Source organism: Aspergillus multicolor (assembly GCF_047715735.1).
Source record: "Aspergillus multicolor strain CBS 133.54 unplaced genomic scaffold BDW74scaffold_3, whole genome shotgun sequence".
Taxonomy (NCBI): domain Eukaryota; kingdom Fungi; phylum Ascomycota; class Eurotiomycetes; order Eurotiales; family Aspergillaceae; genus Aspergillus; species Aspergillus multicolor.
This window is the reverse complement of record NW_027395954.1, coordinates 652,958-680,903: the sequence shown is the minus strand read 5'-3', so window position 1 is coordinate 680,903 and position 27,946 is coordinate 652,958. Positions and strand designations below refer to the sequence as shown.

The 27,946-nt window shown below is 51.7% G+C and overlaps 15 protein-coding genes and 2 non-coding genes across 17 annotated transcripts; 9 read left to right on the top strand and 8 right to left on the bottom strand.

Annotated features, from left to right (window-relative positions):
• Positions 1–26: 26 nt before the first annotated feature.
• Positions 27–779, bottom strand: hmgX (the record flags this gene model as incomplete). Its single annotated transcript, XM_073727978.1, has 1 exon — positions 27–779. The coding sequence occupies one exon, from the start codon at positions 777–779 to the stop codon at positions 27–29; it is 753 nt and encodes a 250-aa protein (XP_073587697.1).
• A 215-nt stretch (positions 780–994) lies between these two features.
• Positions 995–2,618, top strand: BDW74DRAFT_145689 (4-hydroxyphenylpyruvate dioxygenase family protein). The gene is made up of 4 exons (XM_073723218.1): positions 995–1,843; positions 1,893–1,952; positions 2,003–2,360; positions 2,421–2,618. The coding sequence occupies exons 1-4, from the start codon at positions 1,191–1,193 to the stop codon at positions 2,553–2,555; spliced, it is 1,206 nt and encodes a 401-aa protein (XP_073587696.1). The 5' UTR covers positions 995–1,190; the 3' UTR covers positions 2,556–2,618.
• A 331-nt stretch (positions 2,619–2,949) lies between these two features.
• On the top strand, positions 2,950–3,060 carry BDW74DRAFT_t52. The gene has a single exon. It is a non-coding gene; the product is annotated as a tRNA-Ile (tRNA).
• On the bottom strand, positions 2,970–4,266 carry maiA (maleylacetoacetate isomerase MaiA). Its single transcript, XM_073733634.1, has one exon. It carries the CDS (start codon positions 3,930–3,932, stop codon positions 3,249–3,251), a length of 684 nt encoding a protein of 227 aa, XP_073587695.1. The 5' UTR covers positions 3,933–4,266; the 3' UTR covers positions 2,970–3,248.
• A 783-nt stretch (positions 4,267–5,049) lies between these two features.
• Positions 5,050–6,826, bottom strand: BDW74DRAFT_75593 (uncharacterized protein). Its single transcript, XM_073733633.1, has 2 exons — positions 6,541–6,826; positions 5,050–6,477 (listed from the first exon to the last, which is right to left on the bottom strand). Exons 1-2 carry the CDS (start codon positions 6,718–6,720, stop codon positions 5,164–5,166), a joined length of 1,494 nt encoding a protein of 497 aa, XP_073587694.1. The 5' UTR covers positions 6,721–6,826; the 3' UTR covers positions 5,050–5,163.
• A 1,220-nt stretch (positions 6,827–8,046) lies between these two features.
• BDW74DRAFT_t53 lies at positions 8,047–8,163 on the top strand. Its single transcript has one exon. It is a non-coding gene; the product is annotated as a tRNA-Leu (tRNA).
• A 505-nt stretch (positions 8,164–8,668) lies between these two features.
• Positions 8,669–11,096, top strand: BDW74DRAFT_174192 (putative C6 transcription factor; the record flags this gene model as incomplete). Its single annotated transcript, XM_073727977.1, has 4 exons — positions 8,669–8,756; positions 8,807–9,335; positions 9,396–10,300; positions 10,357–11,096. The coding sequence occupies 4 exons, from the start codon at positions 8,669–8,671 to the stop codon at positions 11,094–11,096; spliced, it is 2,262 nt and encodes a 753-aa protein (XP_073587693.1).
• A 105-nt stretch (positions 11,097–11,201) lies between these two features.
• Positions 11,202–12,766, top strand: BDW74DRAFT_75581 (BRcat and Rcat domain-containing protein). Its single transcript, XM_073733632.1, has 2 exons — positions 11,202–12,321; positions 12,376–12,766. Exons 1-2 carry the CDS (start codon positions 11,306–11,308, stop codon positions 12,686–12,688), a joined length of 1,329 nt encoding a protein of 442 aa, XP_073587692.1. The 5' UTR covers positions 11,202–11,305; the 3' UTR covers positions 12,689–12,766.
• Positions 12,767–12,974: 208 nt separating this feature from the next.
• On the top strand, positions 12,975–14,312 carry BDW74DRAFT_145676 (protein transporter TIM17). Its single transcript, XM_073723217.1, has 4 exons — positions 12,975–13,306; positions 13,374–13,572; positions 13,627–13,781; positions 13,838–14,312. Exons 1-4 carry the CDS (start codon positions 13,238–13,240, stop codon positions 13,874–13,876), a joined length of 462 nt encoding a protein of 153 aa, XP_073587691.1. The 5' UTR covers positions 12,975–13,237; the 3' UTR covers positions 13,877–14,312.
• On the top strand, positions 13,811–16,042 carry BDW74DRAFT_187415 (isoaspartyl peptidase/L-asparaginase). Its single transcript, XM_073731482.1, has one exon. It carries the CDS (start codon positions 14,508–14,510, stop codon positions 15,966–15,968), a length of 1,461 nt encoding a protein of 486 aa, XP_073587690.1. The 5' UTR covers positions 13,811–14,507; the 3' UTR covers positions 15,969–16,042.
• Positions 16,043–16,116: 74 nt separating this feature from the next.
• Positions 16,117–17,325, bottom strand: BDW74DRAFT_174189 (aldo/keto reductase; the record flags this gene model as incomplete). Its single annotated transcript, XM_073727976.1, has 3 exons — positions 16,117–16,551; positions 16,624–17,032; positions 17,084–17,325. The coding sequence occupies 3 exons, from the start codon at positions 17,323–17,325 to the stop codon at positions 16,117–16,119; spliced, it is 1,086 nt and encodes a 361-aa protein (XP_073587689.1).
• Positions 17,326–17,911: 586 nt separating this feature from the next.
• On the bottom strand, positions 17,912–19,787 carry BDW74DRAFT_174188 (sugar porter family MFS transporter; the record flags this gene model as incomplete). The annotated part of the gene is made up of 5 exons (XM_073727975.1): positions 17,912–18,330; positions 18,408–18,740; positions 18,795–19,042; positions 19,109–19,623; positions 19,677–19,787. The coding sequence occupies 5 exons, from the start codon at positions 19,785–19,787 to the stop codon at positions 17,912–17,914; spliced, it is 1,626 nt and encodes a 541-aa protein (XP_073587688.1).
• A 585-nt stretch (positions 19,788–20,372) lies between these two features.
• On the top strand, positions 20,373–21,633 carry BDW74DRAFT_174187 (zinc-dependent alcohol dehydrogenase family protein; the record flags this gene model as incomplete). Its single annotated transcript, XM_073727974.1, has 5 exons — positions 20,373–20,412; positions 20,464–20,534; positions 20,595–20,663; positions 20,710–21,463; positions 21,512–21,633. 5 exons carry the CDS (start codon positions 20,373–20,375, stop codon positions 21,631–21,633), a joined length of 1,056 nt encoding a protein of 351 aa, XP_073587687.1.
• A 31-nt stretch (positions 21,634–21,664) lies between these two features.
• Positions 21,665–23,077, bottom strand: BDW74DRAFT_75550 (uncharacterized protein). Its single transcript, XM_073733631.1, has one exon. It carries the CDS (start codon positions 22,984–22,986, stop codon positions 21,697–21,699), a length of 1,290 nt encoding a protein of 429 aa, XP_073587686.1. The 5' UTR covers positions 22,987–23,077; the 3' UTR covers positions 21,665–21,696.
• Positions 23,078–23,423: 346 nt separating this feature from the next.
• BDW74DRAFT_165647 (SMP-30/gluconolactonase/LRE family protein) lies at positions 23,424–24,502 on the bottom strand (the record flags this gene model as incomplete). Its single annotated transcript, XM_073726451.1, has 2 exons — positions 23,424–23,730; positions 23,787–24,502. 2 exons carry the CDS (start codon positions 24,500–24,502, stop codon positions 23,424–23,426), a joined length of 1,023 nt encoding a protein of 340 aa, XP_073587685.1.
• Positions 24,503–24,732: 230 nt separating this feature from the next.
• Positions 24,733–25,682, top strand: BDW74DRAFT_187405 (class II fructose-bisphosphate aldolase; the record flags this gene model as incomplete). The annotated part of the gene is made up of 2 exons (XM_073731481.1): positions 24,733–25,322; positions 25,377–25,682. 2 exons carry the CDS (start codon positions 24,733–24,735, stop codon positions 25,645–25,647), a joined length of 861 nt encoding a protein of 286 aa, XP_073587684.1. The 3' UTR covers positions 25,648–25,682.
• On the bottom strand, positions 25,672–27,884 carry BDW74DRAFT_165645 (Zn(II)2Cys6 transcription factor; the record flags this gene model as incomplete). The annotated part of the gene is made up of 4 exons (XM_073726450.1): positions 25,672–26,045; positions 26,148–26,811; positions 26,858–27,701; positions 27,811–27,884. The coding sequence occupies 4 exons, from the start codon at positions 27,882–27,884 to the stop codon at positions 25,672–25,674; spliced, it is 1,956 nt and encodes a 651-aa protein (XP_073587683.1).
• Positions 27,885–27,946: the final 62 nt, after the last annotated feature.

Sequence of the window (27,946 nt, the reverse complement as noted above, 5' to 3'; positions counted from 1 at the left end):
GAAAAATCTACTAGGAAATAAGAAAGCTATACCCCCTCAACCTCCTTTCTCATAGCCTCCTTCACAATAGCCCCACACATCTTCGCATACGGATTCGTCTGTACAGCCATCTGCTGCGCAACCTTGTTTCCATATCGGCCCCCGAAGAAGAAGTCCCGACTTGCCATCTCTTCCAGGCCATCAGATCCTACGTCCTTCAGCGTTTCTGGTACATTACTGGTCTCATTTTTATCGCCGCCCTTGAGCTGTCGTGATATCTTCAGAAGGAGGTATGCGCGATGCGTGTGGGCATCCGCTAAGATCCTTGCTTGGATTGGTGATACTGCGTCTGCGGGTGAGAGTGGTGTAGCGAGGGTGATTGCTTCGCCGAGATCTGAGAGGATGGAGGAGAAGGTGGAGGTCGTTTCTGACGGAGCACATTGCTCGTCCTCGCTCTCTACCAGCATCCGCAATGCCTGGGCACGGTTCGCGTAGGCGGATGGGTATGTCGGGTACTCCCTGATAAGAGCATCGAGCGCACTGACTGCATGTTGGATATGGCTGCGTTCCGGCGCCGCCTGGTTGACCGATGCTAGGGGTGCGATTATATCTTTCTCACGGGCCTGGAGAGCTGTATAGTCTTCTGAAGATATATTCAGATGTGCTGGAAGCTGTGAAAAGCTCGGATTGATTGTGACACCTGAAGAAGGCGAGGATTCCGCGTCGAAGAGGGCTTGGAGGACGGCGGAATCGTTGGTGGTAAGGGAGGGCTTGGAAGGAGCGATTGTCGTTGCGAACATTTTGCTAGTTCTGTTGTGTTTCGATTTCAATTATCAAAGTATCAGAAGCTGCACAGTTATCCTGATAACTGAAAGGCACACGGCACATGCTTGGCTTTGTAATGGTGATGGTTGCTGATGCCGGAACCTGACGGGCAGCACCGGATGTTTTGCAAAAGCCGGCGCCATCCCAACATCCGTCTCCAGCCGTCTCCATCCTCGTCCATCTCTCGGATCTTTGACCAACCCCGTCAGAATGAATAATGCGTTGCTAATATGCGAAAGATAAGAGGATATGGATCATTCATCATTATTACCCGACGTCTGCTACCTAGGTTTATAACCTCACATCCTCTCGCCAACCATCCCCTCAACCATCATCACCAGACTTCACTATCACATTCGGGATATACTTACTGAGAGCAGAACAAGATGGCGCCTTCAGCTATCGACCCTCCTACGACTACCTCCACTCCCTCCTCCCTCGCCAGCTACCGCGGCTACGACCATGTCCACTGGTATGTCGGCAACGCCAAACAAGCGGCCTCCTACTACATCACCCGCATGGGCTTCAAGCGCGTGGCCTACCGCGGCCTCGAGACGAACTCCCGCGCCATCTGCTCTCACGTCATCCGCAACGGAGATATCACCTTCGTGCTCACATCGCCCCTCCGCTCGCTAGACCAGATCTCCCGGTTCACGCCGGAAGAGCAGGACCTTCTCAAAGAGATCCACTACCACCTGGAGCAGCATGGAGACGCAGTCAAGGATGTTGCGTTTGAGGTTGACTCTGTCGAGGCAGTCTTCAGTGCTGCGGTGGCAAATGGCGCAAAGGCTGTAAAGGACCCGAGCACGCTGGAGGATGAGAGCGGGAAGGTGACGACGGCGACGATTCAGACATATGGCCAGACGACACATACGCTTGTTGAGCGGGGTGCGTACAGGGGTGTGTTCTTGCCTGGGTATCGGGTGGATTCTGGCTTCGAGGACCCGATTACGTCTTTGTTACCGGATGTGCTGTTGAACCGGATTGACCACTGCGTTGGGAACCAGGATTGGGATGAGATGGATAAGATCTGCGAGTAGTACGTCGTGTCTTGCTTGATTATGTGGGTCAAGGTCTAATTAGCACAGCTACGAGAAAGCCCTTGGGTTCCACCGCTTCTGGTCTGTGGACGACAAGCAGATCTGCACGTACGTTGTTCTATACTTGGGCACTATTCCACGGTACTAATACATAACAGGGAATTCTCAGCCCTAAAGAGCATCGTCATGTCCTCTCCCAACGAGGTCGTCAAGATGCCTATTAACGAGCCAGCAAAGGGCAAGAAGCAGTCACAGATTGAGGAATATGTAGACTTCTATAACGGCGCCGGTGTGCAGCACATCGCCCTCCTGACTGACGACATCATCCGTGACATCACAAATCTCAAAGCCCGCGGTGTCGAGTTCATCAAAGTTCCTGATACATACTATGAAGATATCAAGATCAGGTTGAAGAAAGCCGGGTTGACACTGCATGAGGACTTCGAGACGATCCGGTCGCTGGATATTCTGATTGATTTCGATGAGAACGGGTATCTGCTGCAGTTGTTTACTAAGGTACATAGCCCTTCCCTTCCCCTTGTACAAAGCAACGTAGATGGTAACTGATGACTTTAGCACCTCATGGATCGCCCAACTGTCTTCATCGAGATTATTCAACGCCACAACTTCTCCGGCTTTGGCGCTGGGAATTTCAAGTCGTTGTTCGAGGCTATTGAGAGGGAGCAGGCGCTGCGGGGGAATCTTGTGTAAGAATTGTTTTGAGGTATCATTGTATAGCATGTTATCATTAGCTGAAGACATTTTTTGATCCTTACGATGCTTGTGAAAATGTGCCTGCGTAACGTATTCTTGGCCTGCATATATCGTAGCCCTACCCGTTCCGCTTTCTGCAGTGCAGGTAGAGCATGCACATAGCATACAAGGTAAACAAGTAGAAAGCAGGTATGGTCCTTGCCTTATAAGACTGACTACTGTGTATACTAGCTATACAAACCTAGAGATCGGTGATTCTACACAGCATGCCTAATTTATTACCAGAGGCCATTGTTGTGTACCAATCAAGGCAGATGCGTAGGGGAAGGGTGGTGAAGAGTTAAGTTAAATTCTGATGATGACCAAATTTGAAGAACCACCCCAACAAATCGGTTCCATAACTCAGTTGGTTAGAGTGTGGTGCTAATATCAGCCGCCTGGCCGGATAAACAATTATCCGATTGTTACGCCAAAGTCGAGGGTTCGACCCCCTCTGGGACCATTTTTTGGATTCATATCTTTATCTTTTATCTTTTAAGGTCGTTACAGTAGTGTTGGATACATGCATGTGCTTTTTATTCCTTCCTTACGGCTGTCAAATAGTTATTTGATGGAATCACAGCGGGCCTTGTGAATCAATCCGACCACGCAAATGACCCTAACCATCCCTATACACCAAGCACGCTCAAATCAAGCCCTAAACTCCTCCGGTGTATCCACCTGGGTCCTCCAGTGGCCCTCCTTGACAGCCTTCTCCCCCTCCAGAGCCTCCGCAATCCTCTTGATCGTAGGGTATCTCCCTAGATCAACGCCCACCCTTTCTGCCCCCCAAACTGCCGGAATCAGACATACATCGGCCAGAGTTATTGTATCGCCAACGCTGAATTTCCCAGCCGAGTTCTTAGCGATAGTCTCGTACGCCGCGAAACCAGCCTCAATGAGATGCTTTGACCAGGCGGCGCGGTCGACGCCGAAGGGGGCTACGCGCTGGAGAATCCGCAGGTTCGTGACGGGTTGGACGTCGCATGCTATGATTGAGGCTAGGGTCCGTACTAGTGCACGTTGAGCTGGTTCTGAGACGGGTGGGAGGAGGCTTGGGCGCGAGGGAAAGGCTTCGTCGAGGTACTCGAGGGCTGCGAGGGATTGGGTGATTGTTATCGGATGCTGGTTGGGGGACTCGATTATCAATGTTGGTACGGTCGCAGACGGGTTCACGGTTGTGTTTTGCGTGCTGGATTGTTCGTTTTTCAGCAGGTTGATGGGGATTGAGGTGAATGGGATGGACTTTAGCGCCAGGGCGATGCGCAGGCGTGCGGAGCAGGAGGAGCGGAAGTAGGTGTACAGTGTCACTTTTGGCTCTGTGCTTGTGGACATTTTGACTATCGTACTATCCTCGTATAAATGGTTGCTGTTTTGTAGGGTTCGCTATCTGGTGTTCAGAGTTTGGCAGGGCTTGCGTGTTCATCCAAGCTCTGCACTAGGGTAGAGCCAGCAGCAAAGTGATAAAACTCCATTCTTAGGGTGACAACCATGGATATCCACGGCCGTTTCCTGATTATTCCCGGCCTACCTTCGCGATCTGCGGCGCATTTCTCTACGAAAGATGGAGATGCGGGATGGCGGAATGGATTCCGCGAATGGATATCCGCTGCTGGGCGCGCAGATTCCCGCGGGTTTCCGTGAAAACTGGTGACGTACTAGAGAGCACTCTCGGATCTTCAGTTTGTATGCTTACCTTATTCCAGTTGATGTACGTAGAACCGCAGGTATGTTGTACAAGATGCACGCGTGACAGTGTCTTCCGTACTAGATGCAATGGGCACGAATCCTTGCGCTGTCAGCCACAAGGCCTATTACCTCAATCAAAGGCATTAAAACGGTGGTGAGACAGCATCAATAGAGCAGTAAGTTATGTGTCCCAGGATAGATCCTGCCGCCCTATGCTGGCGCACAACCCTTGTGTGTCCAATTCGTGGACTGCGTCGCTGAATATCCACTTCCAACCCACACGGTGGTAATATCCTGCCGATGTAGGGTGGCAGTATGTTGCATATTTCACTAGGCAAGGCCTGGGTTGCTTGTGAAATGGGGCAATGGAGTTTGGGAAGGTTTGGGATGGGTAAAAACTTGCCTTTTCGTTTTAGAGTGGCACATCCTCATCGCGAATGGTTGCCGAGCATCCGTTGGGTAGCCGCTACACTTTGCGGGGTGAAAGAAAGAGAAACCAACGGCTTGTCCATACGCTCGCCCGTTCGTCATTCCCAGGGTAAAGAATGTCGAACCGGCCCGCACTCACCTTTGCCGCCAGGCTAGGGGGTAGGGCTAGGCTTGGCCATCCAGAGCCGCAAGTTAAGCTTCGCGAGTCTGGCCCCTGCATGCTTTTCTGATGCACTACAATGGCCACCGGCCATTGGTCACCCCATCAGTCGAGTAACCCGTAGAGTATCTCCTGTAGAGATAATTCTGCCGTGCAAATTCATGCTCATGACTTCGTATCACACAAAAAACGCCAAATCATCATCCTGCCTGCCTTGCTGCTGCTTCTCATCAGGCTGTTATGTTGCGTCCGTCGCGTCAATTCGCAATCACCGCCTCCAGTTCATATTCAGACGAGTTTCGTGCTCCACCTAAATTCGCCATTCATACCCCAGTCATATCCTGCGAGGTCCGGTAAGTCATCATCGTTAGAAAAATCCTTGACGTCAATTTTGCGAAAAATCACATCTGCCCGATGTGCCTCCTCTTGAAGGGCTCTCATTTTGAAGGCAAAATCAGCATCATCAAACTCGGCCTCGATAGATAGTTCACGCAGTCGTGGAAACCGATTACGATGCTGGAGCATTCCGCAGCAGTCCTCAATCAAGAATTCCAACTGTTGCGATGTGCTGAAACCTGTAATGCGTAAAACTTCGAGAGACTCTGGCAGCCGATCGTAGAGGGGAACACAGAGCACACCCCTTTCTTCTTCAGAGTCGTCTGGTTTTGTGAATTCGTAGATATCGAAATCGTCCGGATCATGGATAAGGTAACCAGCGGCAACGTATATGTTGCTGAGTGTAGAAAAGTGTGAGAAATCCAGTGGGTGTATCTCCCCTTCTTGATGGAGATAGATGCAAGGCTCAAAGAACAATGCAATGTTTTCCAGCGTCTCCCAAAGTGGGCGGAGGGCCTTGGTGATAGAAGCCCCGGAAAGCCTAACGCGAAACCGAGGGTCCCAGTCGCGATGGAAAATGAATGTTCTGACCGAGCGACAGTATCTGAGAATCGTTTGCAAACTATGCATGTCAATGTTGCAGTGGCGGAGTTCGAGGTGCGTGATCGACGATGTTCCTCTGCCGCTTTCTAGGCCCTTGGCTTGAATCTCAACTCCATCATCCCGCCTGATAGGCCCCCAATGGCTGCCGAAAAAGTGGGTCAGTGAAGGCATCTGAAAGAGGGGAAGTATTTCAGAGGAGTTGCCACAGGGAGACTCGGAGTTGACTTTCAGATGTGTCAAGTTCCGAAGGACAAAGGGCGCGGGCGACGAATCTACCTTTTTCATATCAGCTTGCGGCAACAAGTGCCTAATATACGTTGGATCCAAGGACCAGTTGGATTCAAGTTTTTCCAGTGAGGGGAGAAACACAAATATGAGGGCAACGAGAGCGTCCAGGCTCGGCGCAACCTCCTGCAGCTCCGCACACCAGTTGTGTTTGTGCTTATCCGAAAGCGGGAGGCGCCGAACCACGGTCACGAGCTTGAACATGTCCAATCTGTCAGGTCGACCGAGGATATTCCCTGTCATCATCCGAGCTACTAGCTCTCTGCGCCGGCGGGAAAGCGATTGGTGCGGGGCCCAGGAAAGTTCGTTCAATTCGAGCGATCGTACGCATTGTGCGAGGTAGGGGCTGGAAAACACCGACATGATGAATCGCCGCACCTTTTTCAAACGGGCAGTGTCAGCAGCGGAGCTTCAAGATAGGTAGAATTCTAGTCACGGTACCTTGCGCGACTCATCGCCGTCATCTAGACTCAGCGCGACATGCGAATACAATATCGGGGTCGTAATGCGGTGGAATCGCTTGTTGAGAGTGGCAAGGAGAACCAGGGTATGCGAATCTCGATCGAAGTAGGTGGTGAAGATATGCCACAGAAGCTCCTCGGGCAGGTTCGCAAATAGCATGCTCTTTCCGGGGGTGGCGAGTCTCAACGACCCAGGCCCGCGGCTGACGATGGCGGCGCACTCTAGATTGCGACTTTGGAGAAAGAAGTTTCATGGGAAGGCTAGAAGAGTGGCAAAGGGTGGGCTGATAAGTAGTCCAGGGCGGGCTTTCTAGTCGGGGTGTTCGTCAAAGAAATGTCGCGCCAGGGCAGCGATTTTTTCCCCGATCGCAGGCCGCCGCGGCCGAGACCACAGCAGATCGTCGCATGCCGCAGAGGTCGAACCAGAGTCTGGCTCCTCAGCGCTGCCAACTGCCCACTTTTCCGCGTTTTCTAGTCGTTTTCTAGTGTCGGTTGCAACAACCGTCCAATGATCACCCCCTGCTCCCGCCGAGATGATTCTCATGTGCCCTGCAGTTCGTCCCATCAGCCTTTGAACAAGCAAATCGTGCCCGAGCAATGCCCGGGCCCCTATCTGCCAGTCTCCGCTTGCATCCTGGATTCCCAACAAACAGATCCTTGTTTAGCAGCTGATTTCCAATCTGCAGCTGACCATCCGGGATCAGGATCAGTCCTTGATTTTTAGCTCGGTCCCAACTCAAGTATGGTATATTGCCTTGATCCTAGGGTGAGGAATCTTGTTACTGTATGAACTCGATAAGCCACAGTGTCAAGGTTGACGTTGATAGACCTGATATTCCCTCGGAAATGTCCTCCGGCCTCCGCTCCCACCTTCACCGTCCCGAGGTCTTTGATTTTATTTTCGGGTTCAGATCTAAGCCACAATCTGTCAGGTGGGGTGCTCTAGCTATGTGGGGTTAGTGCTTTCTGCAGTCAACGTTTAGGGTTTGAGGGTCGAGACTCTGTAGACCGTTGCTATGAGCTGGGGCAGTGTCGATTTTTATGCGACGGGCATCTGCGTACTACAGCAGGGCACATATGTATCGCCGAGATCGATACAGGCTACAGGGTACCAATTACAACCCCGGTAGTATGCGAACTGCCGTGAACGGATCTAGGCTGAGAGCTGAGACAAGTTGGCGCTATGGGCTGAGGCGATGCGCTTCCTAGTCATTCGTATGGTGAGCGAAAATATATATCAACGATGGGCAGACGAAAATGGAATCATAGGATAACACGCTTGGATAGTGTGCTGATCTGAACATTACAGCTGTATTAGAGATCCACATGGATCTCAAATAATTTCGTTCCAAGCCGAAATTCGATAAATATTTTGCCTGGTTACAGGACAACGAGAATTTTGAAAGCAAAACCAGTGAGAGGACGGTGTAAAGGCTAGTTTTAGTTGGATTACATATGCAAAACTTTAATCATCTTGCATCCAATAGGCAAGGTGGCCGAGCGGTCTAAGGCGCGCGGTTAAGGTTGCTATCAGAACCTCTTCTTGATCTTATCAAGTTTCCGCGTCATTAATTTGGCGTGGGTTCGAATCCCACCCTTGTCATATTTTTTTCTTCTTTTTATCAACCACCTTTTGCCTAGCCATCTCTTCACGCTGCTATTCTTGAGGTTCCGTCCAATTGAGACACATCTGCGCCATAAACCATCCACCCACCGGTCATTCTTGATATCACAAACAAGGGTTGTGGACATAACTTTACCTAGGGACACTCACTCACCCCGCCGTTCGCGTGACGGATATTTTGCTCCAGCTCGGGTATTTGCGGCTGTTTCCCACTCCCTCACCCCAGCGCCCGCACAGACTGCAACGACTGGAAGAACAGCCATCGACCCGGGTACGGCGAAGTTTGAATCGATTTAGAGTCGTACAGTCTGCCTAGGTCTTTGGTAGCGGTCATTGGCCGACCTTGGTCTACATGGAAGCCAGAAGGCGCTCGCGACCCGGCAATTCGTCAGAGCGGATATACCAACGTACCTATAAAGCTTGCATCCCCTGCCGGCAAAGGAAGGCAAAATGTGATCTAGGTGAACTCACGGATGGGTCGCCTATGGGCCCACCGTGTGCAAAGTGCCGCAGGGAGCAGAGGGAATGTGTCTTTAGCGAAACGCGGGCTTGGGAGAGGAAGAAAAGGCGAGGTAAGGCGCCATCACCGGTTCGGACAGGTCTCTGTTGACGAATGAACCAGCATCGCAACCGGATATCCCATCTCCCACGAACACACGCAGAAGGTTGTCGAGCAGCGTTCGATCCAACGACGGGGAGCCGGAGATTCGACTGCTTGATCCGGCCTCGGCTGGCAATGTGGATGAGCACACTGATGCTAGCGTGACTCCCCATCGACCTACTGCGAAAAGATCACACGCACGCCAGCAGTCCACAACCACGCTGGAAAGTTCCATGATGCGCACTGTAGTCTCAAGCGGGAATGATGCACTCAACATTCTCTTCGAGGCAGCAGCCCACAGCCAAGAAGCCGACCTTGCCGATCAGAGAATTGACTCGAACGATATAACCGACCACGCAGCGCAAGGAGCGAACAATGAGACCCTATTTAGCCAAATACACTCTGCAGTCTCATCCGGCGGACTTGCTAAATCAACTCGGCCAGTTGAAATCTCCCAGGCGTCCAAAGAAGTGCTCTGCACCTGGGAAACATGTCGATTTGTGATGATGGGATGGTTCACCTCTCGAGAAGCCGTCACATTCGTGGACCTGTAAGTGACCTAGTTGGTTCTAGACTTGCTCAGCATACTAATTGATGGTCTGAAAACCAGCTTCTACCAAAACATGTCCTCGCTGTCCCCAATCCTGACAGACTTCTATGCCGACCACCAGAATCATCGTGAACTAATCACCTGTGATCCCGTTCTGTGCTGTACTATACTTATGCTTTCCTCTAGATATCATATCCTACCTGGGCCAGGCGGCGAGTCAAGAAACTTTTTCATTCATCATCGTCTCTGGCAGCACTGCCAGCAGCTAGTTACAAGGCTTATGTTTGGCCAGGAAAGGACATCCAATTCGAAACTGCGAAGGCTTGGGACTATTGAGGCCCTTCTACTGATGTCGGAGTGGCACCCACGGTCTCTTCATTTCCCACCCGAAAGCGATGGATGGGACTCCGATCTAATCATAAAAGCCCCTCAGCCGAGAGACGAGGAGGGCTCGACGAGAAACCGGCTCTTAGAGGACATGGTTGAGCCGGCCAAGAGATCCGATCAGATGTCCTGGATGCTGCTTGGAGCTGCGCTTTCTCTCTCGCATGAGTTGGAAATCTATGAGATCAACGACGATAAGCGAAGCTGGTCCACTGCATATGAAGGATGTATAACCGAGGAACAAATCAAGCTCCGACGACAGCGTGTTCAGCGGTTGCTCTATGTCTACATCAATCAGCTCGCATGGCGAATAGGGTGTGTATCGCTCATGCCGCAGAGCTTGAACCACGCCATCTTGAATCGACAAACTTCTCGAAACCTGAAGCATTATAACGATCAATGGCTAGCATTTATGGATTCCTGGATGGATCTCACAAAGCTGGCCAAGTCGGTCACGGATATGTTCTTCCCATCTGCGGACTTTGCCCGGCAACAGTTACGTAGTGGCCGGTATATTGACATGCTTGATCACTTCCGCCCTCTACTAGTCAAATGGGAGGAAGAGCATCTCCGGCCGGAAGGTACGCAGGTAATATGTTATATTCGCCGAATAACCGGCTAACTGAATTCGATGTAGTACTCAATAAACGTTTCTATAATGACCTATTCATCGAATACCACTTTGTTCGGGCCTATACCCATTCGATTGGTATGCAGGCGGTCGTGGAGCGAGTCATTGCCGACAATAACCCCGACGTCGAAATCCGAGCAGCGAACATTGATCAGGTCGACTATGAATACATCCAAGAAGTCATTGATGGATGTTGCCAGGTCTTGCAAAAGGCAAGCGAGCTAGGCGAAGCCGGCTCTCTGAGGTTCTGCCCAGTCCGCATCTTCCTTCGAACCACAACATCGTCTATCTTCTTGATGAAAGCATTAAGCATAGGAACACGCCATGCGAAGCTGCGCGAGTCGCTGAATACGATTGAGCGCTGTATACAGGCACTAAAGGCTAATGCCCTTGATGATATCCATTTAAGCGCCCGCTATGCCACCCTACTGGAAACACACGTGTCGCGCCTGAGACGCAATCTGCTCGCCTCCAAGATTACGAAAGGCACCCATGGGTGTAAAGCCCGCTCTTCACTAGCACCTTTGCAGGATAGCAACACAGAAGACAGCACGCCAATGGGTGTCCCCGCCGGGCAAACAATCCCTGAATTGGGATTCATTACAACGTTTAACGATGTGGCCGCTGACGACTGGCTTTCTTTGCCTTTCGACCCTTCCATGGCGCCATTCGGCATGAGTGGTGGAGGACCATTCCCCGCGTACGAAGGTGGTGCACTGAACTTTATCTGGAACCTGCCATCGTGATCCAGTATGCGGTCAAGGGTAAATGTTATCATGAGGGGTGGTTCGATTGTCTGATAGAGCTCTTGGGCCTGGATGTATAAGTAGTCATCCCCGTGTGTTACTGAAGGTCAGGAGGGGAGCTACTTGCAAACGCCGCAAGCCTGAAGAATTCAACGAGTCCACCATCAGTTTGCAACCGACAATCGTCCCGTTAGACACACTGGATAGCGATGAAATGTCTTCAAATGCGCGAACTCGAAGCAAGTCGCTTGGCGTTGGACGACGAGATCGAGGCTCTCACCCAGCAACTGGAGGAGATCAGATGCTACCGCGAAAATGACAAAGGCAAATGGCGAGCTGACGACCTGCCGGACAATGAACTAGGCATCTCAGCTTTCCTTGAAGAAGTGACAACCTCGCTCGGCGTTCTTGGCGATCTGAAGCTTGCTCAAAGTATCGCGAATGCTGTCGAATCAGACGCTCAAGCCGTTACGGCTATTACGGAAGAAGAAATCCAAGTCGAGGAAGATCGACGTCTAGCGATGCGTTACAGCGCCGAGGATGCTCAACCGGGGAGTTTTGCGGAGGCTGATGATGATATCGCCGGTGACTACTCGAGCCTCCAGAGTCTATACCTCGGCGTAAACAATGGGTTCATGGGCGACAATGGTTCGGAGACAGAGATTGACGATGCGGGACCTTCAACGACTTACACTGAACGACAAGAGGAGGCAATGAGAAGGCTTTCGGAAGTCGAAACATGCTGCGCTTGTTATGACAATTTTCCTCTGCACAGAATTCAGCGTTTGAAGTGTACCGACATTTACTGCGACGACTGTCTCAAGAATATTTTTGCAATGGCTACAACGGATGAGTCTCTCTTTCCACCTAAATGCTGCGGCGAGCCAATACCACTCTGTTTTATCCAAGTGAAGATGTCACAGCATGAACTAGACAAGTTCAGAAATGCCGAAGTCGAATTTTCGACCAGCAACAGGACATATTGCTGCAATTCAGACTGCGCTAGGTTTGTACCTCCGAAAAATATCGAGGCGGATCGAGCGACATGCCACTACTGTGACTCGGACACTTGTGTCAGATGCAAAAGTATCTACCATGATGAAGATGATTGCACCGCTGATACTGAACTCCAAGCTACACTCGAACTGGCGAAGAACATGCGTTGGCCACGTTGTTATGCATGCAGGGCTTTGGTGGAGTTGACCGTAGGTTGCTACCATATAAAGTATGTTTCCCAGTTATTCATGTGCATCTATCATGGTATTGACATCAAAGCCAGCTGCAAATGTACAGCGCAGTTTTGCTACCTCTGCGGAGCAAAGTGGAAGACATGCAACTGCCCTCAATTTGAGGAAAGGAGATTGTATGCGAGACCAGAAGGAGCCGCGCAGGCCGAGGCCAATAACCGAATGCTGAATATAGGGCAATGCCCACATAATGCACGTTTTCAACGCATCGACCTGAACAGACAACTGGGCGTATGCGCAGAGTGTAATTCAGAGCACTATTTGTTCCTGTTCAGGTGCCGCATGTGCCCTATGGAAGTATGTATAGATTGTCGACGGACTCATGAGTTGGCCTGGGTATTTTAACGAATTAAGTTGCAAACAAATGGTTCGAATGCCACCGGAGATAAAAACATGCTTTGTGTGCAATAGCGAATAAAGAGCCCCGTAGATCGAGATCGCAGAAGTAATAAAAAAAGAATGCGATTCCTACATATCCCGACAGCATAATGGATCTAAGAGGCTGATGCCAAATTTGCCTAAGGCAAAGGGGAATCCCGGAGTGGCCGCTTGGCCGCCAGCACGTGACCGTTCAATGCCGGGGCGAAAAAAAGCCTTCGAACTTTCAAGAGACGAAGCGTCAGTTCTCCATCGGACCCCAGTTTTCGGCCTTTCAACCACATCGCCATTCCTGTCCCGCTGTCGATCGATAGCTCCCCAATTATCGTGTCCATTCCGAGAATATCTACGACCGACTCGTCTTCGCGTCATCTCTCCCTTCCGTGATCCGGACAAGCTCGCCTCATCTCGCCCCAAGTGACGTTTCTCTGATCGCGAGCCGGACAAAGCTTTCCCTTCGCCCTCGACACATTCAATCCTCCCACTCTCTTCTCGCACGTCACAAATACACATAAAATGGATCACTCCAGAGACCCCTGCCCTTGGGTTGCCCTGAGCGATTTCGGAGGTGCTTTCTGTATGGGTGTATGTCTTTGCCAGTCAAAACCGCCGTCGAGAACGAATTGGAAACTGACAATGCTATCTTAAATAGGCTATCGGTGGTGCTGTCTGGCACGGTGTTAAGGGATTCCGAAACAGCCCCTACGGCGAGCGACGGATAGGAGCCATCACAGCTATCAAGGCCCGCGCGCCTGTACTTGGTGGTAACTTCGGTGTCTGGGGTGGACTGTTCTCGACGTTCGACTGTGCTGTCAAGGGTATCCGCAAGAAGGAGGATCCTTACAATGCTAGTATGTTCTTGGAACGGTCTCCACGACTTACAATGTGAGCTAATGGTATCTCAGTCATCGCCGGTTTCTTCACCGGTGGTTCTCTGGCTATCCGTGGTGGTTACAAGGCTGCCCGTAACGGTGCCATCATGTGCGCTGTCTTCCTGGCTGTTATCGAGGGTGTCGGTATTGGTTTCCAGCGCATGATGGCCGACCAAACAAAACTAGAGGTGAGCTTCGAATGCCTGGTATCTCTGATTCTTAGCCTAACATTCTGCTACTCTAGCTCCCCCCTGCTCCTCCTTCCGACAAGGCCGTTGCCTAAGCGAACAAAATACCTACCTCATCCTTCTTATCGAGCCCTACGATTTCTTGCGCTCAGCTATGCCCATAAACGTTGCTGTTATATTACATTACATCTCATCTCTTCTCCGGTGTTAGGAACTGATGCGTGCATGGTATAGAGGTTTTCCCATTACTATTTTTTTTTTTTTTCGAAGCATGCCGGATATTCCGCTCTCAACTATTGCCCTAAAGAACTGGTTCTCACCGGCGATTATTCTGTTTTTGGATACACAGCCTTGCTTTCGCATGTTGCTTTTCACTTCACAGGGAGGCGAAAAGAAGCAGATCCTCGAATTGGCGACCGGGCCCATGTTACTACTACGTTTTCTAATTTCTTGTACAATACTATTGCCAATACCAGGATTAATGCGATACTCGGGTTTGTTTCTGATGTTGCGAGTTCATGTCGCTTATTGTGCCTTTCTCTGGATTCTGGACTGATACCTGATACCGTTGGAGTAGGTAGGTGATGGTTCAATTTGCCGCTAACATGACAGCATCTCGACGCAGCTTCCCCGCACCATCCAGCCACCTCACATCCGTAAACGGTCGGTTACTTCTCGCTAAAACGCGATTCTCCTGTTTACGAGACAAATAGACGAACTATAGCGATGACGCCGAACCCAACTTTCAAACCAACCCTAATCCTCCACGGCGGCGCGGGCGCCATCCACCGCTCAACCCTCCCCCCAGACCTGTGGAAAAGATACCAAGCCTCCCTCCTCTCCTACCTCCGCTCGACAAAACACCTCTTGGACAATGGCGCCCGCGCCCTCGACGCCGCCGTCCACGCTGTCTCGCTAATGGAAGACGACGAGCTCTTCAACTGCGGCCGCGGTAGCGTATTCACCACCGCGGGTACAATCGAGATGGAGGCCTCGGTCATGGTTACATCAGTGAATGGCGAGGACAATATCTCGGATAGCAGTGAGACCATGAAGCGCGGCGCGGGCGTCATCGGGATCAAGAATGTGCGGCATCCTATACAGTTAGCGCGGGAGGTCCTGATCCGCAGCGGGCAAGACGAGAACGGCGATCCGCTTGGTGATAAGAGTTCAGGCGGGAGTATGCATTCGCAGCTTGCGGGCCCGTATGTTGAGGGTCTTGCGAGGGAGTGGGGGCTTGAGTTTAAGCCCGATGAGTGGTTCTGGACGCAGCAGAGGTGGGAGGAGCATAGAAGGGGATTGGGGAAGAGGAAGGGTAAAATGCAGGGGCAGGTGCACGGTGAAATGGCGTCTGACTCTGAGCTTGAACCGGTGCTGGGGTATGGATTTCCGAGCCAGGGGACGGTTGGATGTGTCTGCTTAGACCAATGGGGCGATCTGGCTGTTGCGACGAGTACGGGCGGGCTTACCAATAAGTTGCCTGGGCGGGTGGGTGATACGCCTACGCTTGGGGCTGGGTTCTGGGCGGAGATGTGGGAGCTGGATGGGAATGATGCTGATCCAGTCGCTTTGTTGACACGTCAGCATGAGGGCATGCAATATCTCCCACAACCCGGTCAACGGCCGTACCCTCGAGCGGGGTCTAAGTCAATCTGGGGTATGACGCTCGCAGACTGCTGGCCGGACCTGCCTCATTTCCTGAGAGAGAGGCTTGCATCTGAGACGGACGTGGATTTCGACACTACGCGCGCTCTTCTTACGAAGTCGTTCGTCGACGAGAAACCCAAGTCCCTGCGCTCGCAGAAGAAAAGGCGCGCAGTGGCTGTGTCCGGAACCGGAAATGGAGATTCCTTCCTTCGGACGGCTGCTGCTCGAACAGCGTGCGCGAGGGTTCGGTTCTCTGAGAGACGTGTTAGTCTTGCGGATGCTGTTACTGCCGTTGCGGGGGCTCACGGCGAACTGCAGCGCAGCGCGGGCAGACGATGGGGGAAGACGGGTGAGGGACAGGGCGGGATTATTGGAATCGAGGCTGAGATTGATGATAGTGGTGCGGTGGGGTCGAGTCTGCGCCGTGGGAAGGTTGTCTTTGATTTCAACTGTGGAGGGATGTTTCGGGCTTGGGCTGAGGAGGGTGTAGATGGGGGTGATGTTGAGCATGTTATGGTTTTCAAAGAGCCATACAAGTAGATTGCGCATACGATGATAGTTCAAATAGAATATAGAGCATCTTGATTTAGCAGCAACAGAAGAGATTAAGTACCCGAGAAACCACTCCTATCAACCCGGTATTAAACATCGTCAATCAAGCCCCCAGTATACAGTTAAGATAAGCCAACTAAACACCATCAAGCCCCTTATACAACGGCCACCGATACGCCTCATCAGGGGTATTGAACCTAAGATCCGCATTCAGCGCATCAATCTTCTCCACATCCTCCAGATCGAGCACAAAAACACTCTCCACATTCTGCCTGATCTGCCAAGGGATCGTGCTCTTCGGAATCACCGAGCGTCCATGGTTCACGCCCCAGGCCAGCGCCACCTGCGCGGGAGTTTTGTTATACTTTGCGCCTATTTCGTGCAGGACAGGCTCGTCGAGGAGCCGGCCGCGGTTGGCGCGCCCGTTGCTCCAGGAGACCTCGCGGTAGAAGGAGTTCATGTTGCCTAGGGGGCTGAATTGCTGTACGTGGATTCCGCGCGTTTTGTGCCAGGTTGTGAAGGTTTTTTGGGAGAGGAAGGGGTGGACTTCCATTTGGTGGACTGCTGGTGGCTATGCATAAATAAGCATTGTTAGCCCTAACTTTGTCTGAGGAGTGAGAGTGAGTGGATTAAGAGGACTCACCATGCCAGCTGCGATCAAGTTCTCAACTTCATCCTGACTGAAATTCGACACTCCAATCGCCTTGATCTTCCCCGTCCTCTTCATAATTTCCTGTAGTGCCTTCCACGTATCAACGTAGGTTGTCTCGCCCATCCGCATTAGCCCGTCTTCACTCTTGGGAAACCGATCTTCCCCACGCGCAAATGTACATGGGTAATGCAGCATAAACAAGTCGACATAGTCCGTTTGCAGGTCACGCAGGGAATCTTCTAGGGCGGACTCGACGTCCTCGGGGTGGAAGGAGTTGCACCAGAGCTTTGTTGTGAGGAAGATTTCGTTTCGGGGGATAGAAGATTTCTGAATTGCGGCGCCGATGAAGGGTTCTGTATCGTAGCTATACTCCGCATTAGCCACTTTCTGCTTTCTCTTCCTGTCATGTCCAGTAGTGAGAAATGAGAGATAAAGAGAACGGGGAGCATACACTCTCGCCGTATCAATGAGTCTCACACCCGCCTTCAGAGCTTCAAGCACGGCACCCTCCTGCTGCTCTTTGTCTTGGAATGTTCCGCATCCTATGGCTGGGATCTGGGCGCCCGTGTTGAGGGTGAAGGCCTTGCCGGTGTAGTTGCTTATTTGCCTAGAAGCAATTGCTGCGCGGCTCCAGGGTCCCAGACTGAACCGACTGGCTTGGGAGACGGGGCGGAGTAGGCGCTGTGTATACATTGTAGTGGATCTTGTATGTCTAGCTCGGAGGTTGTAGTCTCAATCGACCCTAGGATGATGGGATGATGCGGGGGCTAGATATAGCTGCGACATGGTGCTGTAGGGCATTGAGATGGCTGGCCCAGACTGCTGGATGATCACTTGAGCAGTTGCAGCTGCAGCACCCAAGGAATCAGTATGGTTGGTAGGGACGAGTTGGAGAAGATCGTGAACGAGCCTGGACAATGTCACAATGCATTCCCTCGAGACGAGGGAGGCACGAAACGAGAAGGAGCCCTAAGCCCGGAGGGGACTAGTCGTTGTCTACCCCGTCTTTACCCCGGCCTCGGCTAATCGCTTGAATGTCACAATGATATGCACTGGGTTACAGGACATGGCCAAAGCTGTGACGCTCACAATTAATGATGATTGTGTAGAATGAGCTCCACGTTCAGATATAAAAGTCACGTTTAGAGGAGTCTCTAATAGTGTATACCTCCTTAACATTGATCGCTTTTCCCGTGACCACCAGGTCTTTGTACCTAAGAGACAAAATAGATAGACGTTACCCCGATCATGGCATCGGCATCAGATCCCGGAGCAACCTCTAACGCGGCACAACCTCATGATGCTGAACAATCTCACCCTCCTCCTTCCCAGCTTCCTCCCCGACACCGTGACCAACCCCATTCTTCCTTATAACCTCCTCTTCCATAAGCCTATACCGTTCCGGCCTCGTAACTGAAACAGCCTCCCTATCATGAAAGACCAACAGAGGCGGATTCGTGCGGTAATACTCATCCATATCTTCCAGGGTGCGCCCCGCAGTCTCCGGATAGAAGAGGTACATCGTGGGAACCATGGCCGCATTAAGCACGATCCAGATGATGTAGAATCGCCACCCGAGATTCTGGATTCCGATCGGCGTGATTTCGACGACCATGAAGTTGAGGATCCAGTTTGTTGCGGCGCCGATAGCGGCGCCTTTTGTGCGCATTGTGAGGGAGTTGATTTCGGTGGGGTATACTGGGGCATTTCATTCTGTTAGAATACAACGTGCATCAGGGGTAATGGTAATGGGGAGGAAGTGGATTGTTACGTACACCAGGGTATGCCTTGCATTGCGATGCCGAAGAACACGTAGTAGAGGAAGAAAAACGCCACGGAGGCAGATGCGACTTGCTGGGCGTTTGGATACCCCGGAATCTCGTTGTAGCGGATCAGGGCAGTGATGATGATATAGCAGAAGCATTGGCCTGTTGCGCCGAAAATCATGGTTTTACGACGGCCCCAGCGGTCGACTTGTCTGATGCCGAGGAAAGACCAAAGGAGGTATTGGACGCTGTTGCAGGCGGCCAGGAGTCGTGCCAGATCAGGGCTCAATCCGACCGACGTTGTCAGAACTGTCGGCATGTAGTATGATGTGACATTGATGCCTACACGAAGCGTTAGTGTGACTCAATCAGAACAATGAGTTAGTGGGTCTTTACCAGCAAACTGTTGCATAGACTGCGTCCCCATTCCCAAAACCAAGCGACGAATTGTCTTGGTGCCAGTTTTTCCCGAGCCTTTCCCTCGTAGAAGTTCTCCCCAGCTCATTCCGTTTGTGCGCTCATATTCGTCGGTGTACTTGATAGCTTGAAATTGAGAGACGACTAAAGCGTTATCCTTGGGCTTGTCCTCAATGTCCGATAGGATCTCCAAGGCCTCTTCATCGCGTCCCTTCATGACGAGCCATCTAGACAAGCACAATTGCGCGTCAGTCAACCACTCAAGACTCAGGAAAACCGGAGAATGCACGTACCTCGGTGACTCCGGAAGCCACGGAATAACCAGATAAATCATGATAATGAAAACAAGCTGGAAAGCGAGCGGGAAACGCCAGGAAACAGGACCGTCGGCAAAGGCAAGGCCATAGTTAATCCAGTTGGACATCGAAAACCCAACAAGTAAAAGAGCGTTCTGCAAGATAACCAGCTTCCCCTTCAACCTAGCCGGAGCGGTCTCAGACTGCCAAACTGGCACAGTGGAAGAGTTAATTCCGTTCCCGATGCCAGAGACAATGCGACCGACTATCATATGGGGGACGCCGTAGGAGGTGGTTTGTAGTATAGCGCCGACGGTCATGATGGCGATTCCTAGGATAACTGATCTCTTGCGTCCTAGCTTTCCGCCTACCCATGTAGCGCACATGGCACCCAAGAAACAGCCGACATTGTAGATGGCTGTCACGGTGCTGAGAACGTTTGTCCTTGACGGTCCTTCGAGATCGTGCACGCGGAGATAGTCGGGGGAGATGACGACGCCGCCGAAGACGCCCTATTTTTTGGTCAGTAAAGCACCATTCGATAGCAAGATGGGGGTCTTCGCACTTGGTCGTAACCATATAGCGCCATATCAGCACCGCACCCCACAGCGAACCAAAAAGTCAACCATCCTCCACGGAGGCCACCCGAGGGCTTGAGACGGTCGAGGATACCCATGATGAACAGGCAGGCAGAAGATAAAATACTGACTGTGCCGTATGATTAACTGCAACATAACGGGTATATACATGATTTTATATGCGCTCCACAATTGCAGGACGGTGAGCACTGCCTCCGGATTTCGGAACTTGCCCTGCTTTCAACTTACCCCACGGGGGTGGAATGAGGTGCCTATGGCACGTATATTTGTTGACGTGGTATCCACCTTTATCCAATCCTTTTCAGAAAAGTAGATGTACTGTGCTCGAGACGGCACGATGAGTAAGATCGTCCATGTCCCGAGACGAGTAGTGCATTGTATGTGGCTGCTCATTGGGCGGCCAGAAATCTTCCGGGGTAATCCTGAATCGTGAAATGGCACAGTGCTCCAATTAGCCCGGAAGAGCACTAATCAGGTCGAGAATGCTGGTATCATTTCGTCATACCCCTTGCGCGCCGAGTGCTCGAAACGAGTACTGTGAAGGAATCCGGATAGACCTCGGTTAAAGGTATCCGAGAATCTGGAGTATGAAGCCAAATCATCTGTCATGGTTCTTTGGAACAGCTCTCACTCATCGAGTCACAAGAATATTGTCCCAAAAAATGGATGCCTTCAATATCCCGAAAACAATGAAAGCGCTGGGTAAGATAGGCCTATTGCTGGTGATGTGATGGTGTTGACCTGTTTTTATAGAGTACTCAGCTCCAAGAAATCCGCGCGTGGTCGAAAAATCCCTGCCAAGTATAAGAGAGCATGACCTGCTAGTACTGAGTCTTTTTCGATTATTAGGGACAGAATTATGTTGAGCTGATGATTGACCATAGATCAAAGTGAAAGCGTGCGGCGTCTGCGGAACGGACTTGCACATCCACGAAGGCGAATTCGGAGCACAGGTAAGGCCAAAGATACCACTCGCGTGTAAACTCTGACAGCTAGTAGTTCCCCGTGGTCCCAGGCCACGAAACCGTCGGAGTTGTGGCAGCATATGGAGCAAAAGTAAAGGGATTCACCGTCGGCGACCGAGTGGTAGCCGACAACTCCGAGCTCTGCGGGGAATGTTTCCATTGCCGCCGGGGAAGCGAGCTCTTCTGCGAGAACTTCATCGCGCACGGGGTCATGGTCGATGGCGGATTCGCCGAGTACGCGGTATACCCAGCGAAAAGGGTGTTCCCCATTAAAGGGATCTCGGACGTGGACGCGACGCTGATCGAACCCGCAGCCTGCGCGGCGCATGGAATAGACAAGATTGCACCGCATATGGGGTCGAAGGTGCTTCTTTTTGGAGCCGGGCCGACTGGGCTGGTTCTTGCGCAGATGCTGCGGCAGAATGGTGGGTGTAAAGTTGTTGTTGCTGCGCCGGAGGGAGTCAAGATGGCGCTGGCAAGGTCACTTGATGCTGCAGATGAGTATGTAGACCTCCCGCGGGACCAGGCGGCTGTGGCGGCGGTGCTAGAGGAACTAGAACGCGGTAATCCGTACGGGTTCGACATTGTCGTTGAAGCCACGGGCAATGCGAAGGTGCTGGAGAGAGCGCTTGATTTTGTGCGAAAGGGCGGAAAGCTGGTGGTGTACGGTGTCTATGGTGACGACGACCGGATCTCGTTGCCTCCGAACAGGATCTTCAAGGACGAGATCCAGATACTCGGGTCGTTCAGTGAGATGCACAAGTTCCCAGCCGCCATTGATTATCTCGGTCAGTCCCTGCATACAGTTTCTGGGAAAGGGCTAATATGTGCTGCAGAATCTGGCAAGGTGCGCGTGAGTGGCATCGTCAACCAGACCTTCCGAGTGGAGCAATGGGAGGAGTGTCTGGAAGCGATGAGGACGAAGAAGGTAATCAAGGCGGCCATTGTCTTTGACTAGCCAGAAACCTGCTTAGACGAGATCGTATATGGAGAGAGAACATTGCCGGTCCAGGATTCCTTGTTAGACTGCCTTCTCTCCTTCCTCACATTTGCTCACTCTCTCTTCGCTCTCCCCCTTCGCTTCCCCTGTCGCCCGTTCGATTTCACCCACGGGCTTTTCGTTATAACTCTGGTCGAATCTATCGTAAAGATCACGAGGGAGCAAGCGGAATCCCCTGCACGGTTTCTTGACATGCAACTTCTTGTACTTAGCACTGTACTTAATAATAGCTTTTTTAGTATCTTCTTTTTTGACAGCCGAGATGATGTTCTTGAGCATCGTCACGAAATGCCGAAGATCGGTGTTGTGCCGCTCCTCCCATGCTTTCATACGATCGGTCATATCCTCAACTTCAGGCGGCGTGAATACACCCTCTGCCGTATAGCGTGCCCGTACAAGGTTCGGCGTCTGAGACAACCACAACTGTGGCATGACCAGACTACTAGAAAGGAGTCCAGTTGGTTTGTATCTGCTCGTCTTGAGCTCTAGGGTAGATTGCGTGGGTACGGTGTGACCGGCTTTTACGACCACCAAAGCCGACTTGTCTTCGACCTTGTTCTTGTTCGGAATCTTAACCGGGAATAGATGCGTGGGGTCCTGGGACGACGACGTATATCCGTCTAGCTCATGACGCACCAGAAAACCTAGGCCACCAAGCCGGTATGCCAAGATGCGTTGGTGACCTTTGCTCTTCTGCACCAGATCTGTGGTAAATGTTCTTTCAAATTCATGCCCGAAACCCTGGGTAAGGTCGTGAGGTCTGATGTTCTGGATTATCCGCCAGTCGACGAATTGAAACAAGGCAGTGTTGTTCCGAACCTCGACTTTGATGATATACGATTCCTTGCGCGCACGATAGCCGGGGCTAACGAACGACAGAAGGCGACGCAGAGTGCCCCGATCGGCCACAATGTCAATGGAGTTGATGTCAAAGGTAGGGTGCTCGAGATACAGGGCGCGGAAAAGAGGCTCGAGCGGAAGTTTTCGATAGTGGGCGGTATTATGTGCAATAAAATAGCGGCCAACGTCTCTCTTCACCCGGATCTCGGCTGCGTCTGGGGGATTCCAGAGGGGAGGGCTACCGGGAACAGCGATCGTGGGAACAGGGGCCTTGATCCAATTGTAGGAGGTAAGTGGCGTAACCCCAGTGATGGAGACTGGACTCTGACTCTCGAAGACGCTCTCTTCCGTGGGACGCTTGACCTCATAGATAATACCTTTGTCTTTGATTTTTGTTCTATAGGGTGGCAACGGCACGAGGACCCTGCTCGAGCGAAGCACTCTTGATGCTGGGGGGGTAGAACCACGCATGTGAATGTACTGGGTAAGTCGCCCGCCCTAAGCCAGAAATTGTAGATTGTCCACTGCCGAGCGCGCCCAGTAGTACTTGCGCTTGGTATTAGGATGCCTATCTAAGGCTGTACGTAGCAGGCAATATGGTGACTGTGGTGGTGAGATTATATTGGTTGAAGTCTGCAACAGCGCCAATATGAAGAGCGAGCACACGTGACCGCTGTTTACGGCCAATCAGTGCTTGATTGTGGGGACAGCCACGCCATACTTACCAAATGTAAACACAACACGGTAGAGCACCCGCACTGAGCAACGAGTACTTTTCGAGGTAAGCAATAGACGCCAGAAGAACCCTATCATCAATCAATCATCGCCGAGCGGTTTAGTCAAGGAACGTCTACGACCTATTATTCAGAAGGATGTACCAAGATATATGCCTCTTACCAAGGAAAGACCTAGATCCCAAGAAGCGCCCCCTTAACACCCCCCGTCAGCTTCACCTTCCAAAGCCGATGCTCATTCAAAAGAAACATCTCGCCCTCCCTCCCAAAGCAGAAATTCGCAACACCGCCATCCACCAAGATACGGCCAAGAAGTTCGCCCCCAGGAGACCAAACGTTAACGCCGTCGCCGCAGCCGCTGTACACGTTCCCTTCAAGATCGCATTTGATCCCGTCAGGGATGCCGCTGTCGGCCATTGCGAAAAGCCGCCGGTTAGCTAGGAAGGGCTGGTTGTGGCGGGTTATGAGATCGGATGCGTAGCTTGCAGGTTGTCTGTCAGTTTCCTATATGTGGCATGGGAGTTAGGGCAAACGTACATAGACGATACCCGCGTATCGTCCGTGCTTCCATCCCCGTGGATCCAGTCTGTATCGGTCACATAGACTACGGTCTCATCCGGCGAGAAGCATATCCCATTCGGCCTGCCGAAACCATCTGCCATTGCCCGGATACTTCCAGTTTCGGGATCGAACCGGTAAACCTGGTTTGGTAGCCGAGGTGGCGGCCGATATCCCTGCTCATGCCCGTAGATTGGGTCCGTGAACCAGATACTCCCGTCTGTGTGTACAACAACATCGTTCACTGAGTTGAGCGGGCGGCCGTGGAAGTCGGCCTTTACCAAGATTGTTGCATAGGGTGGCTCGGTGGACATGTGATATAGTCCGCTTGGTGCGTCCATCGAGCCTTGGGCGCAGATGAGTATACCGTCTTTATAGTTAACACCGCCATTGGCCATGGGGATGGGAACAGCAAGTTCCTCGCATTTTACTGCTCCTGTCACCGAGGATAACGAAGTAGAGGAGTCATTGTCAAGATGGACTTTTGTTACTTGAACGCGCTGTCCACTAGGCGAGTCTGGATCTTGGATGCGGTTGCTCGTTATCAGGAGTTCATTGCGCCCAGGGAGGAATACGCCCGCTTCATGAGCGAAAGGGTAGGCCCTATTCTCGGCGAGAAGTTCGAGAGTCGGAGTTTCGCCGAGGATGGCCTGAAACCTGGTGTCGAGGACAACGAACGGGCTCGGAGATGGCATGACGTTGCGCTGAGTGTCCGCCAAATTACGTCTCACGCAGGGCTGCTTATAACCATGGCCCTGATTGCTATTTGTGCTGCGACTCGCGGGCATTCGTGGGGTCAACCCCGCTGTGGGGGGCATGTGCGTCCCCGAGACGAGGCACCGCCCGGCGCAGGCTTTAAAATGTCGACGCAAGGCTCGACGTTGTGCATGATTTTCACTAACAAAGTGCACGCAAGAAATCAATCATGGCCGACTGGAAAGACTCAAATACGCATCTGCGTATTCTTCGCGACGCCGAAGCCGGCGGGTACGGGGTGATGGCGACAATCTCATACAACATCGAGCAAGTGAAGGGGATGATCAAGGCTGCGGAAATTGCGCGCTCTCCCCTGATCCTTCAGTTCTTTCCGTGGGTTATCTCAACCTACGATGGACTTCTCGTGCGCGCTGCGGCCGAAGAGGCAAAACGCGCCAGTGTCCCAATCTCCATCCATCTCGACCACGCCCAATCCGAGGAACTCATCGAGCGAGCCGCCGAGTTACCGTTTGACAGTATCATGGTAGATATGTCACATTTCGAAAAAGAGGATAACTTGCGCAAGACGGCACACTGGGTGCGACACTGCAATGAGCGACACATTGTCACGGAAGCGGAGCCAGGTCGAATTGAGGGTGGGGAGGACGGTGTGATGGACACAGCTGGATTAGAAGCTCGCTTTACTACGGCAGAGGAGGTTGATGAGTTTGTTGCGACAGGAGTCGATACCTTGGCTCCGTCATTCGGCAACGTCCATGGTGAATATGGCCCGCAGGGGCCTAGGCTAGATTTTGATAGGTATAGCCCTCAGATCAGGCAATTTATGTTACACGCAAGCTGACACTGATTCAGGTTCGCAAAGGTCAAAGAGCGCGCGAATGGCAGAGTACGACTGGCGGTACACGGAACGAATGGATTTCCGCCCGAGCTGATGCAGCAATGCATTGCTGCTGGTTGCCGCAAGATCAACGTCAACAGATGTGTCCTAGATGATTACTATGAGCATCTCCATGCGAACGCTGGGAAGATGCCGCATACTCAGCTGATAGAGGAGGGTATGGAGAAGGTGACCCAGGCGACGATAAAATGGATGGAAATCATCGGTTCCGCGGGAAAGGCATAGATCTGTTGATAGAGCCAGCAATGACTAATGACCGTTTAATATGTTAATATATGGGGCGGTCTCATTTGATCTGTGAGGTTCATGCATTGCCCATAGCTGTTTTAGCTCATCTCCAAAGGAACGGACTGGCCAGCCGGTTCGCCGTCGACAGGACTCAAGTAGATCCAACATGCATTCGCGAGAGCTGCTACCCTGTGTGAACATGCCACCTATGAATAAGCATTGCGATGATATTAAAGAAGAGGCATCTTCTCTGAGTGTCATGGCGATCCCGCCTATGATTTTGACACAATGCCGGATTCTTGTTTGTCGCTCGAGATAACGATCCAACCCACCGACACAAGGCTCGTGCGAACAGAGCAGAATATGAGCCACGCAGTGCAGTTGAACGGCGACAGCTTGGTATAGTCAGTGGTTGATCTAGAGAATTCACAGACGGATATCAAAGTGCGAAGAAGACAACATATGAGGCAAGACCTGCAACAGAAACTATAACATACCAAATGCTGGCGTTCGAATCCATATAGGCTGAAAGGCCGCTGGATGGCTAGGAGCCATTGCGGGTAACGGCGTGAACTCGACAGTCAAATGCCTCCACCACTCATCAAGCATACCGCGCAGGTGCTTTGCCCTATTAATCCTAGATTGTATATCGACTTCTGCTAGAGCACACTCCTCTCGTGAGCAGTAATTGATAACTCTCGAGAGGACAAACATCGAGCGAGCAGCAATCTCGGACGGAGTCAGGTCTGCATACGTCTTCTTGGGAATCCAAAAGGTCAGCGTTTTCCTTCTCTCACGGAACGCAGCCCAAACATCCTGACAGAGCCACGCCCACCAGACCGCGCTTTTAAGACCACCTGAGTCTCCATGTATCACTTGTGAGCGTTGAATCAGGAAGACGCCCTCGAGATGCCGCTGCCAGTCCTGACTTGAATCGTCCAGCATCTCGTAGGTGGAGATGATCAGTACAGTAGCAAGAAGTTCTAAGCTAGTCTTGTAGCTTGAGGACTGCATGGCTTTCTGCACGTAGTGTAACGTTTGATAGTAGTACTGCAGTGGAGTACCGCGATGAGGCTGGTCATGCGAAGCGTCTCCTGGGTTGATTGAGAGATGACGAGACGACAGGGCTAGGATTGCATTCAACAATCCGGCGTTGCGCATCTTGTCTGGTTAGAATCTTTTATTGACGAATAAGATATGGTCATACCGCAAGGTGAGGCACAAACGTTGAGAACTTGCTTGTTGGGTCGAAGAGGTCGATCCATGGGCTGATTCGCTGGACAAAGTTCTCGAAGAGGAAATACTCGTGCGGAAGAAGCTGAATAGTCTCCTGGGCTTGCCAGAATCTTTCTTCAGAAGAAGCACCGGTAGGTGAGTTTGCCGCATGCACATTTTGCTCCGATTGTATAGCGTTTCCTGTTGATTGCTCTGAATTTATATCAGACTGCACGGCTTCGTTATCGACATGAGTTCGGTCCACGATACGTGTGGCACGCTGTAATGGTGTAATTTGTGATATATCTGTCTCCTCAAGTACGTCTTGTCCATGGCCAATGATGCTCGAAATCTGGGGCGTCTCACGGACGGCGTCATTTGCCAGCAGATCGAACCATCGTACAGTCGCGGCGTTTATAGTCGGTCCGGGCGACTCGATGGAGCTCGTCACCGAATGGGAAATATCCGGTGGATACTGCGAGACTGGTATGTTATTAGCAAAGGGAGAAGTGTGGTTAATGGCTACGATGGCCGCTAGTTGATCGAGCGGATGAAGTGCGGGTTGGCCATGATTGGCCCATGAGAGCACGGTAGGATTTGATTGCTCATGAGATGTTAGATCCGGCGACTCATCAATGCCTGTGTCGTGTATAGATGATAGAAAAGGCGCAGTGGTTTCTGTAGCCGCGGAGGGTTCGATTGCTCCATCTTCGACTGATGGATCGGCGGGAGGATAGGACGATTGAGGGTAGTCGCACTGCCGGCTGACTTTGAGGCACGGTCCGCAGGTGGGCTTGACTTCGTCGCATTTGAGATGTCGTTTGCGGCAAGTTGTACTGTAATCACCTTAGAGAAAAAGGCCATGGGAGAGATGTTGACGACGAGCTCGGCAAGATGAAAGCAGCACTCTCGTAACGAGGGAGCGAAGGGGACCAGGTGCAATACCAGCCAGTTTTGGTGCGAAGGCCGCGCCCACGAGATTTCCGACCACGAGATAATCGGACGGGAGAATTGCTCATTCTCTGAAGGCCCTGCGAAAATAAGAGGGAATAGAAGAGATGAAAGAAGAATGGAAGGATGG

Coding starts and splice junctions, on each gene's coding strand:
- BDW74DRAFT_187415 (XM_073731482.1), top strand. CDS start 14,508: ATGACGCCGAACCCAACTTTCAAACCAACCCTAATCCTCCACGGCGGC.
- BDW74DRAFT_75550 (XM_073733631.1), bottom strand. CDS start 22,986: ATGCGTGGTTCTACCCCCCCAGCATCAAGAGTGCTTCGCTCGAGCAGG.
- BDW74DRAFT_75593 (XM_073733633.1), bottom strand. CDS start 6,720: ATGCTATTTGCGAACCTGCCCGAGGAGCTTCTGTGGCATATCTTCACC. Junction 6,478..6,540: donor ACGGCGATGAGTCGCGCAAG/GTACCGTGACTA, acceptor CGTTTGAAAAAG/GTGCGGCGATTCATCATGTC.
- maiA (XM_073733634.1), bottom strand. CDS start 3,932: ATGTCCACAAGCACAGAGCCAAAAGTGACACTGTACACCTACTTCCGC.
- BDW74DRAFT_75581 (XM_073733632.1), top strand. CDS start 11,306: ATGAAATGTCTTCAAATGCGCGAACTCGAAGCAAGTCGCTTGGCGTTG. Junction 12,322..12,375: donor GTAGGTTGCTACCATATAAA/GTATGTTTCCCA, acceptor CATCAAAGCCAG/CTGCAAATGTACAGCGCAGT.
- BDW74DRAFT_145689 (XM_073723218.1), top strand. CDS start 1,191: ATGGCGCCTTCAGCTATCGACCCTCCTACGACTACCTCCACTCCCTCC. Junction 1,953..2,002: donor GACGACAAGCAGATCTGCAC/GTACGTTGTTCT, acceptor AATACATAACAG/GGAATTCTCAGCCCTAAAGA. Junction 2,361..2,420: donor TGCTGCAGTTGTTTACTAAG/GTACATAGCCCT, acceptor TGATGACTTTAG/CACCTCATGGATCGCCCAAC.
- BDW74DRAFT_145676 (XM_073723217.1), top strand. CDS start 13,238: ATGGATCACTCCAGAGACCCCTGCCCTTGGGTTGCCCTGAGCGATTTC. Junction 13,307..13,373: donor GAGGTGCTTTCTGTATGGGT/GTATGTCTTTGC, acceptor TATCTTAAATAG/GCTATCGGTGGTGCTGTCTG. Junction 13,573..13,626: donor GGAGGATCCTTACAATGCTA/GTATGTTCTTGG, acceptor ATGGTATCTCAG/TCATCGCCGGTTTCTTCACC.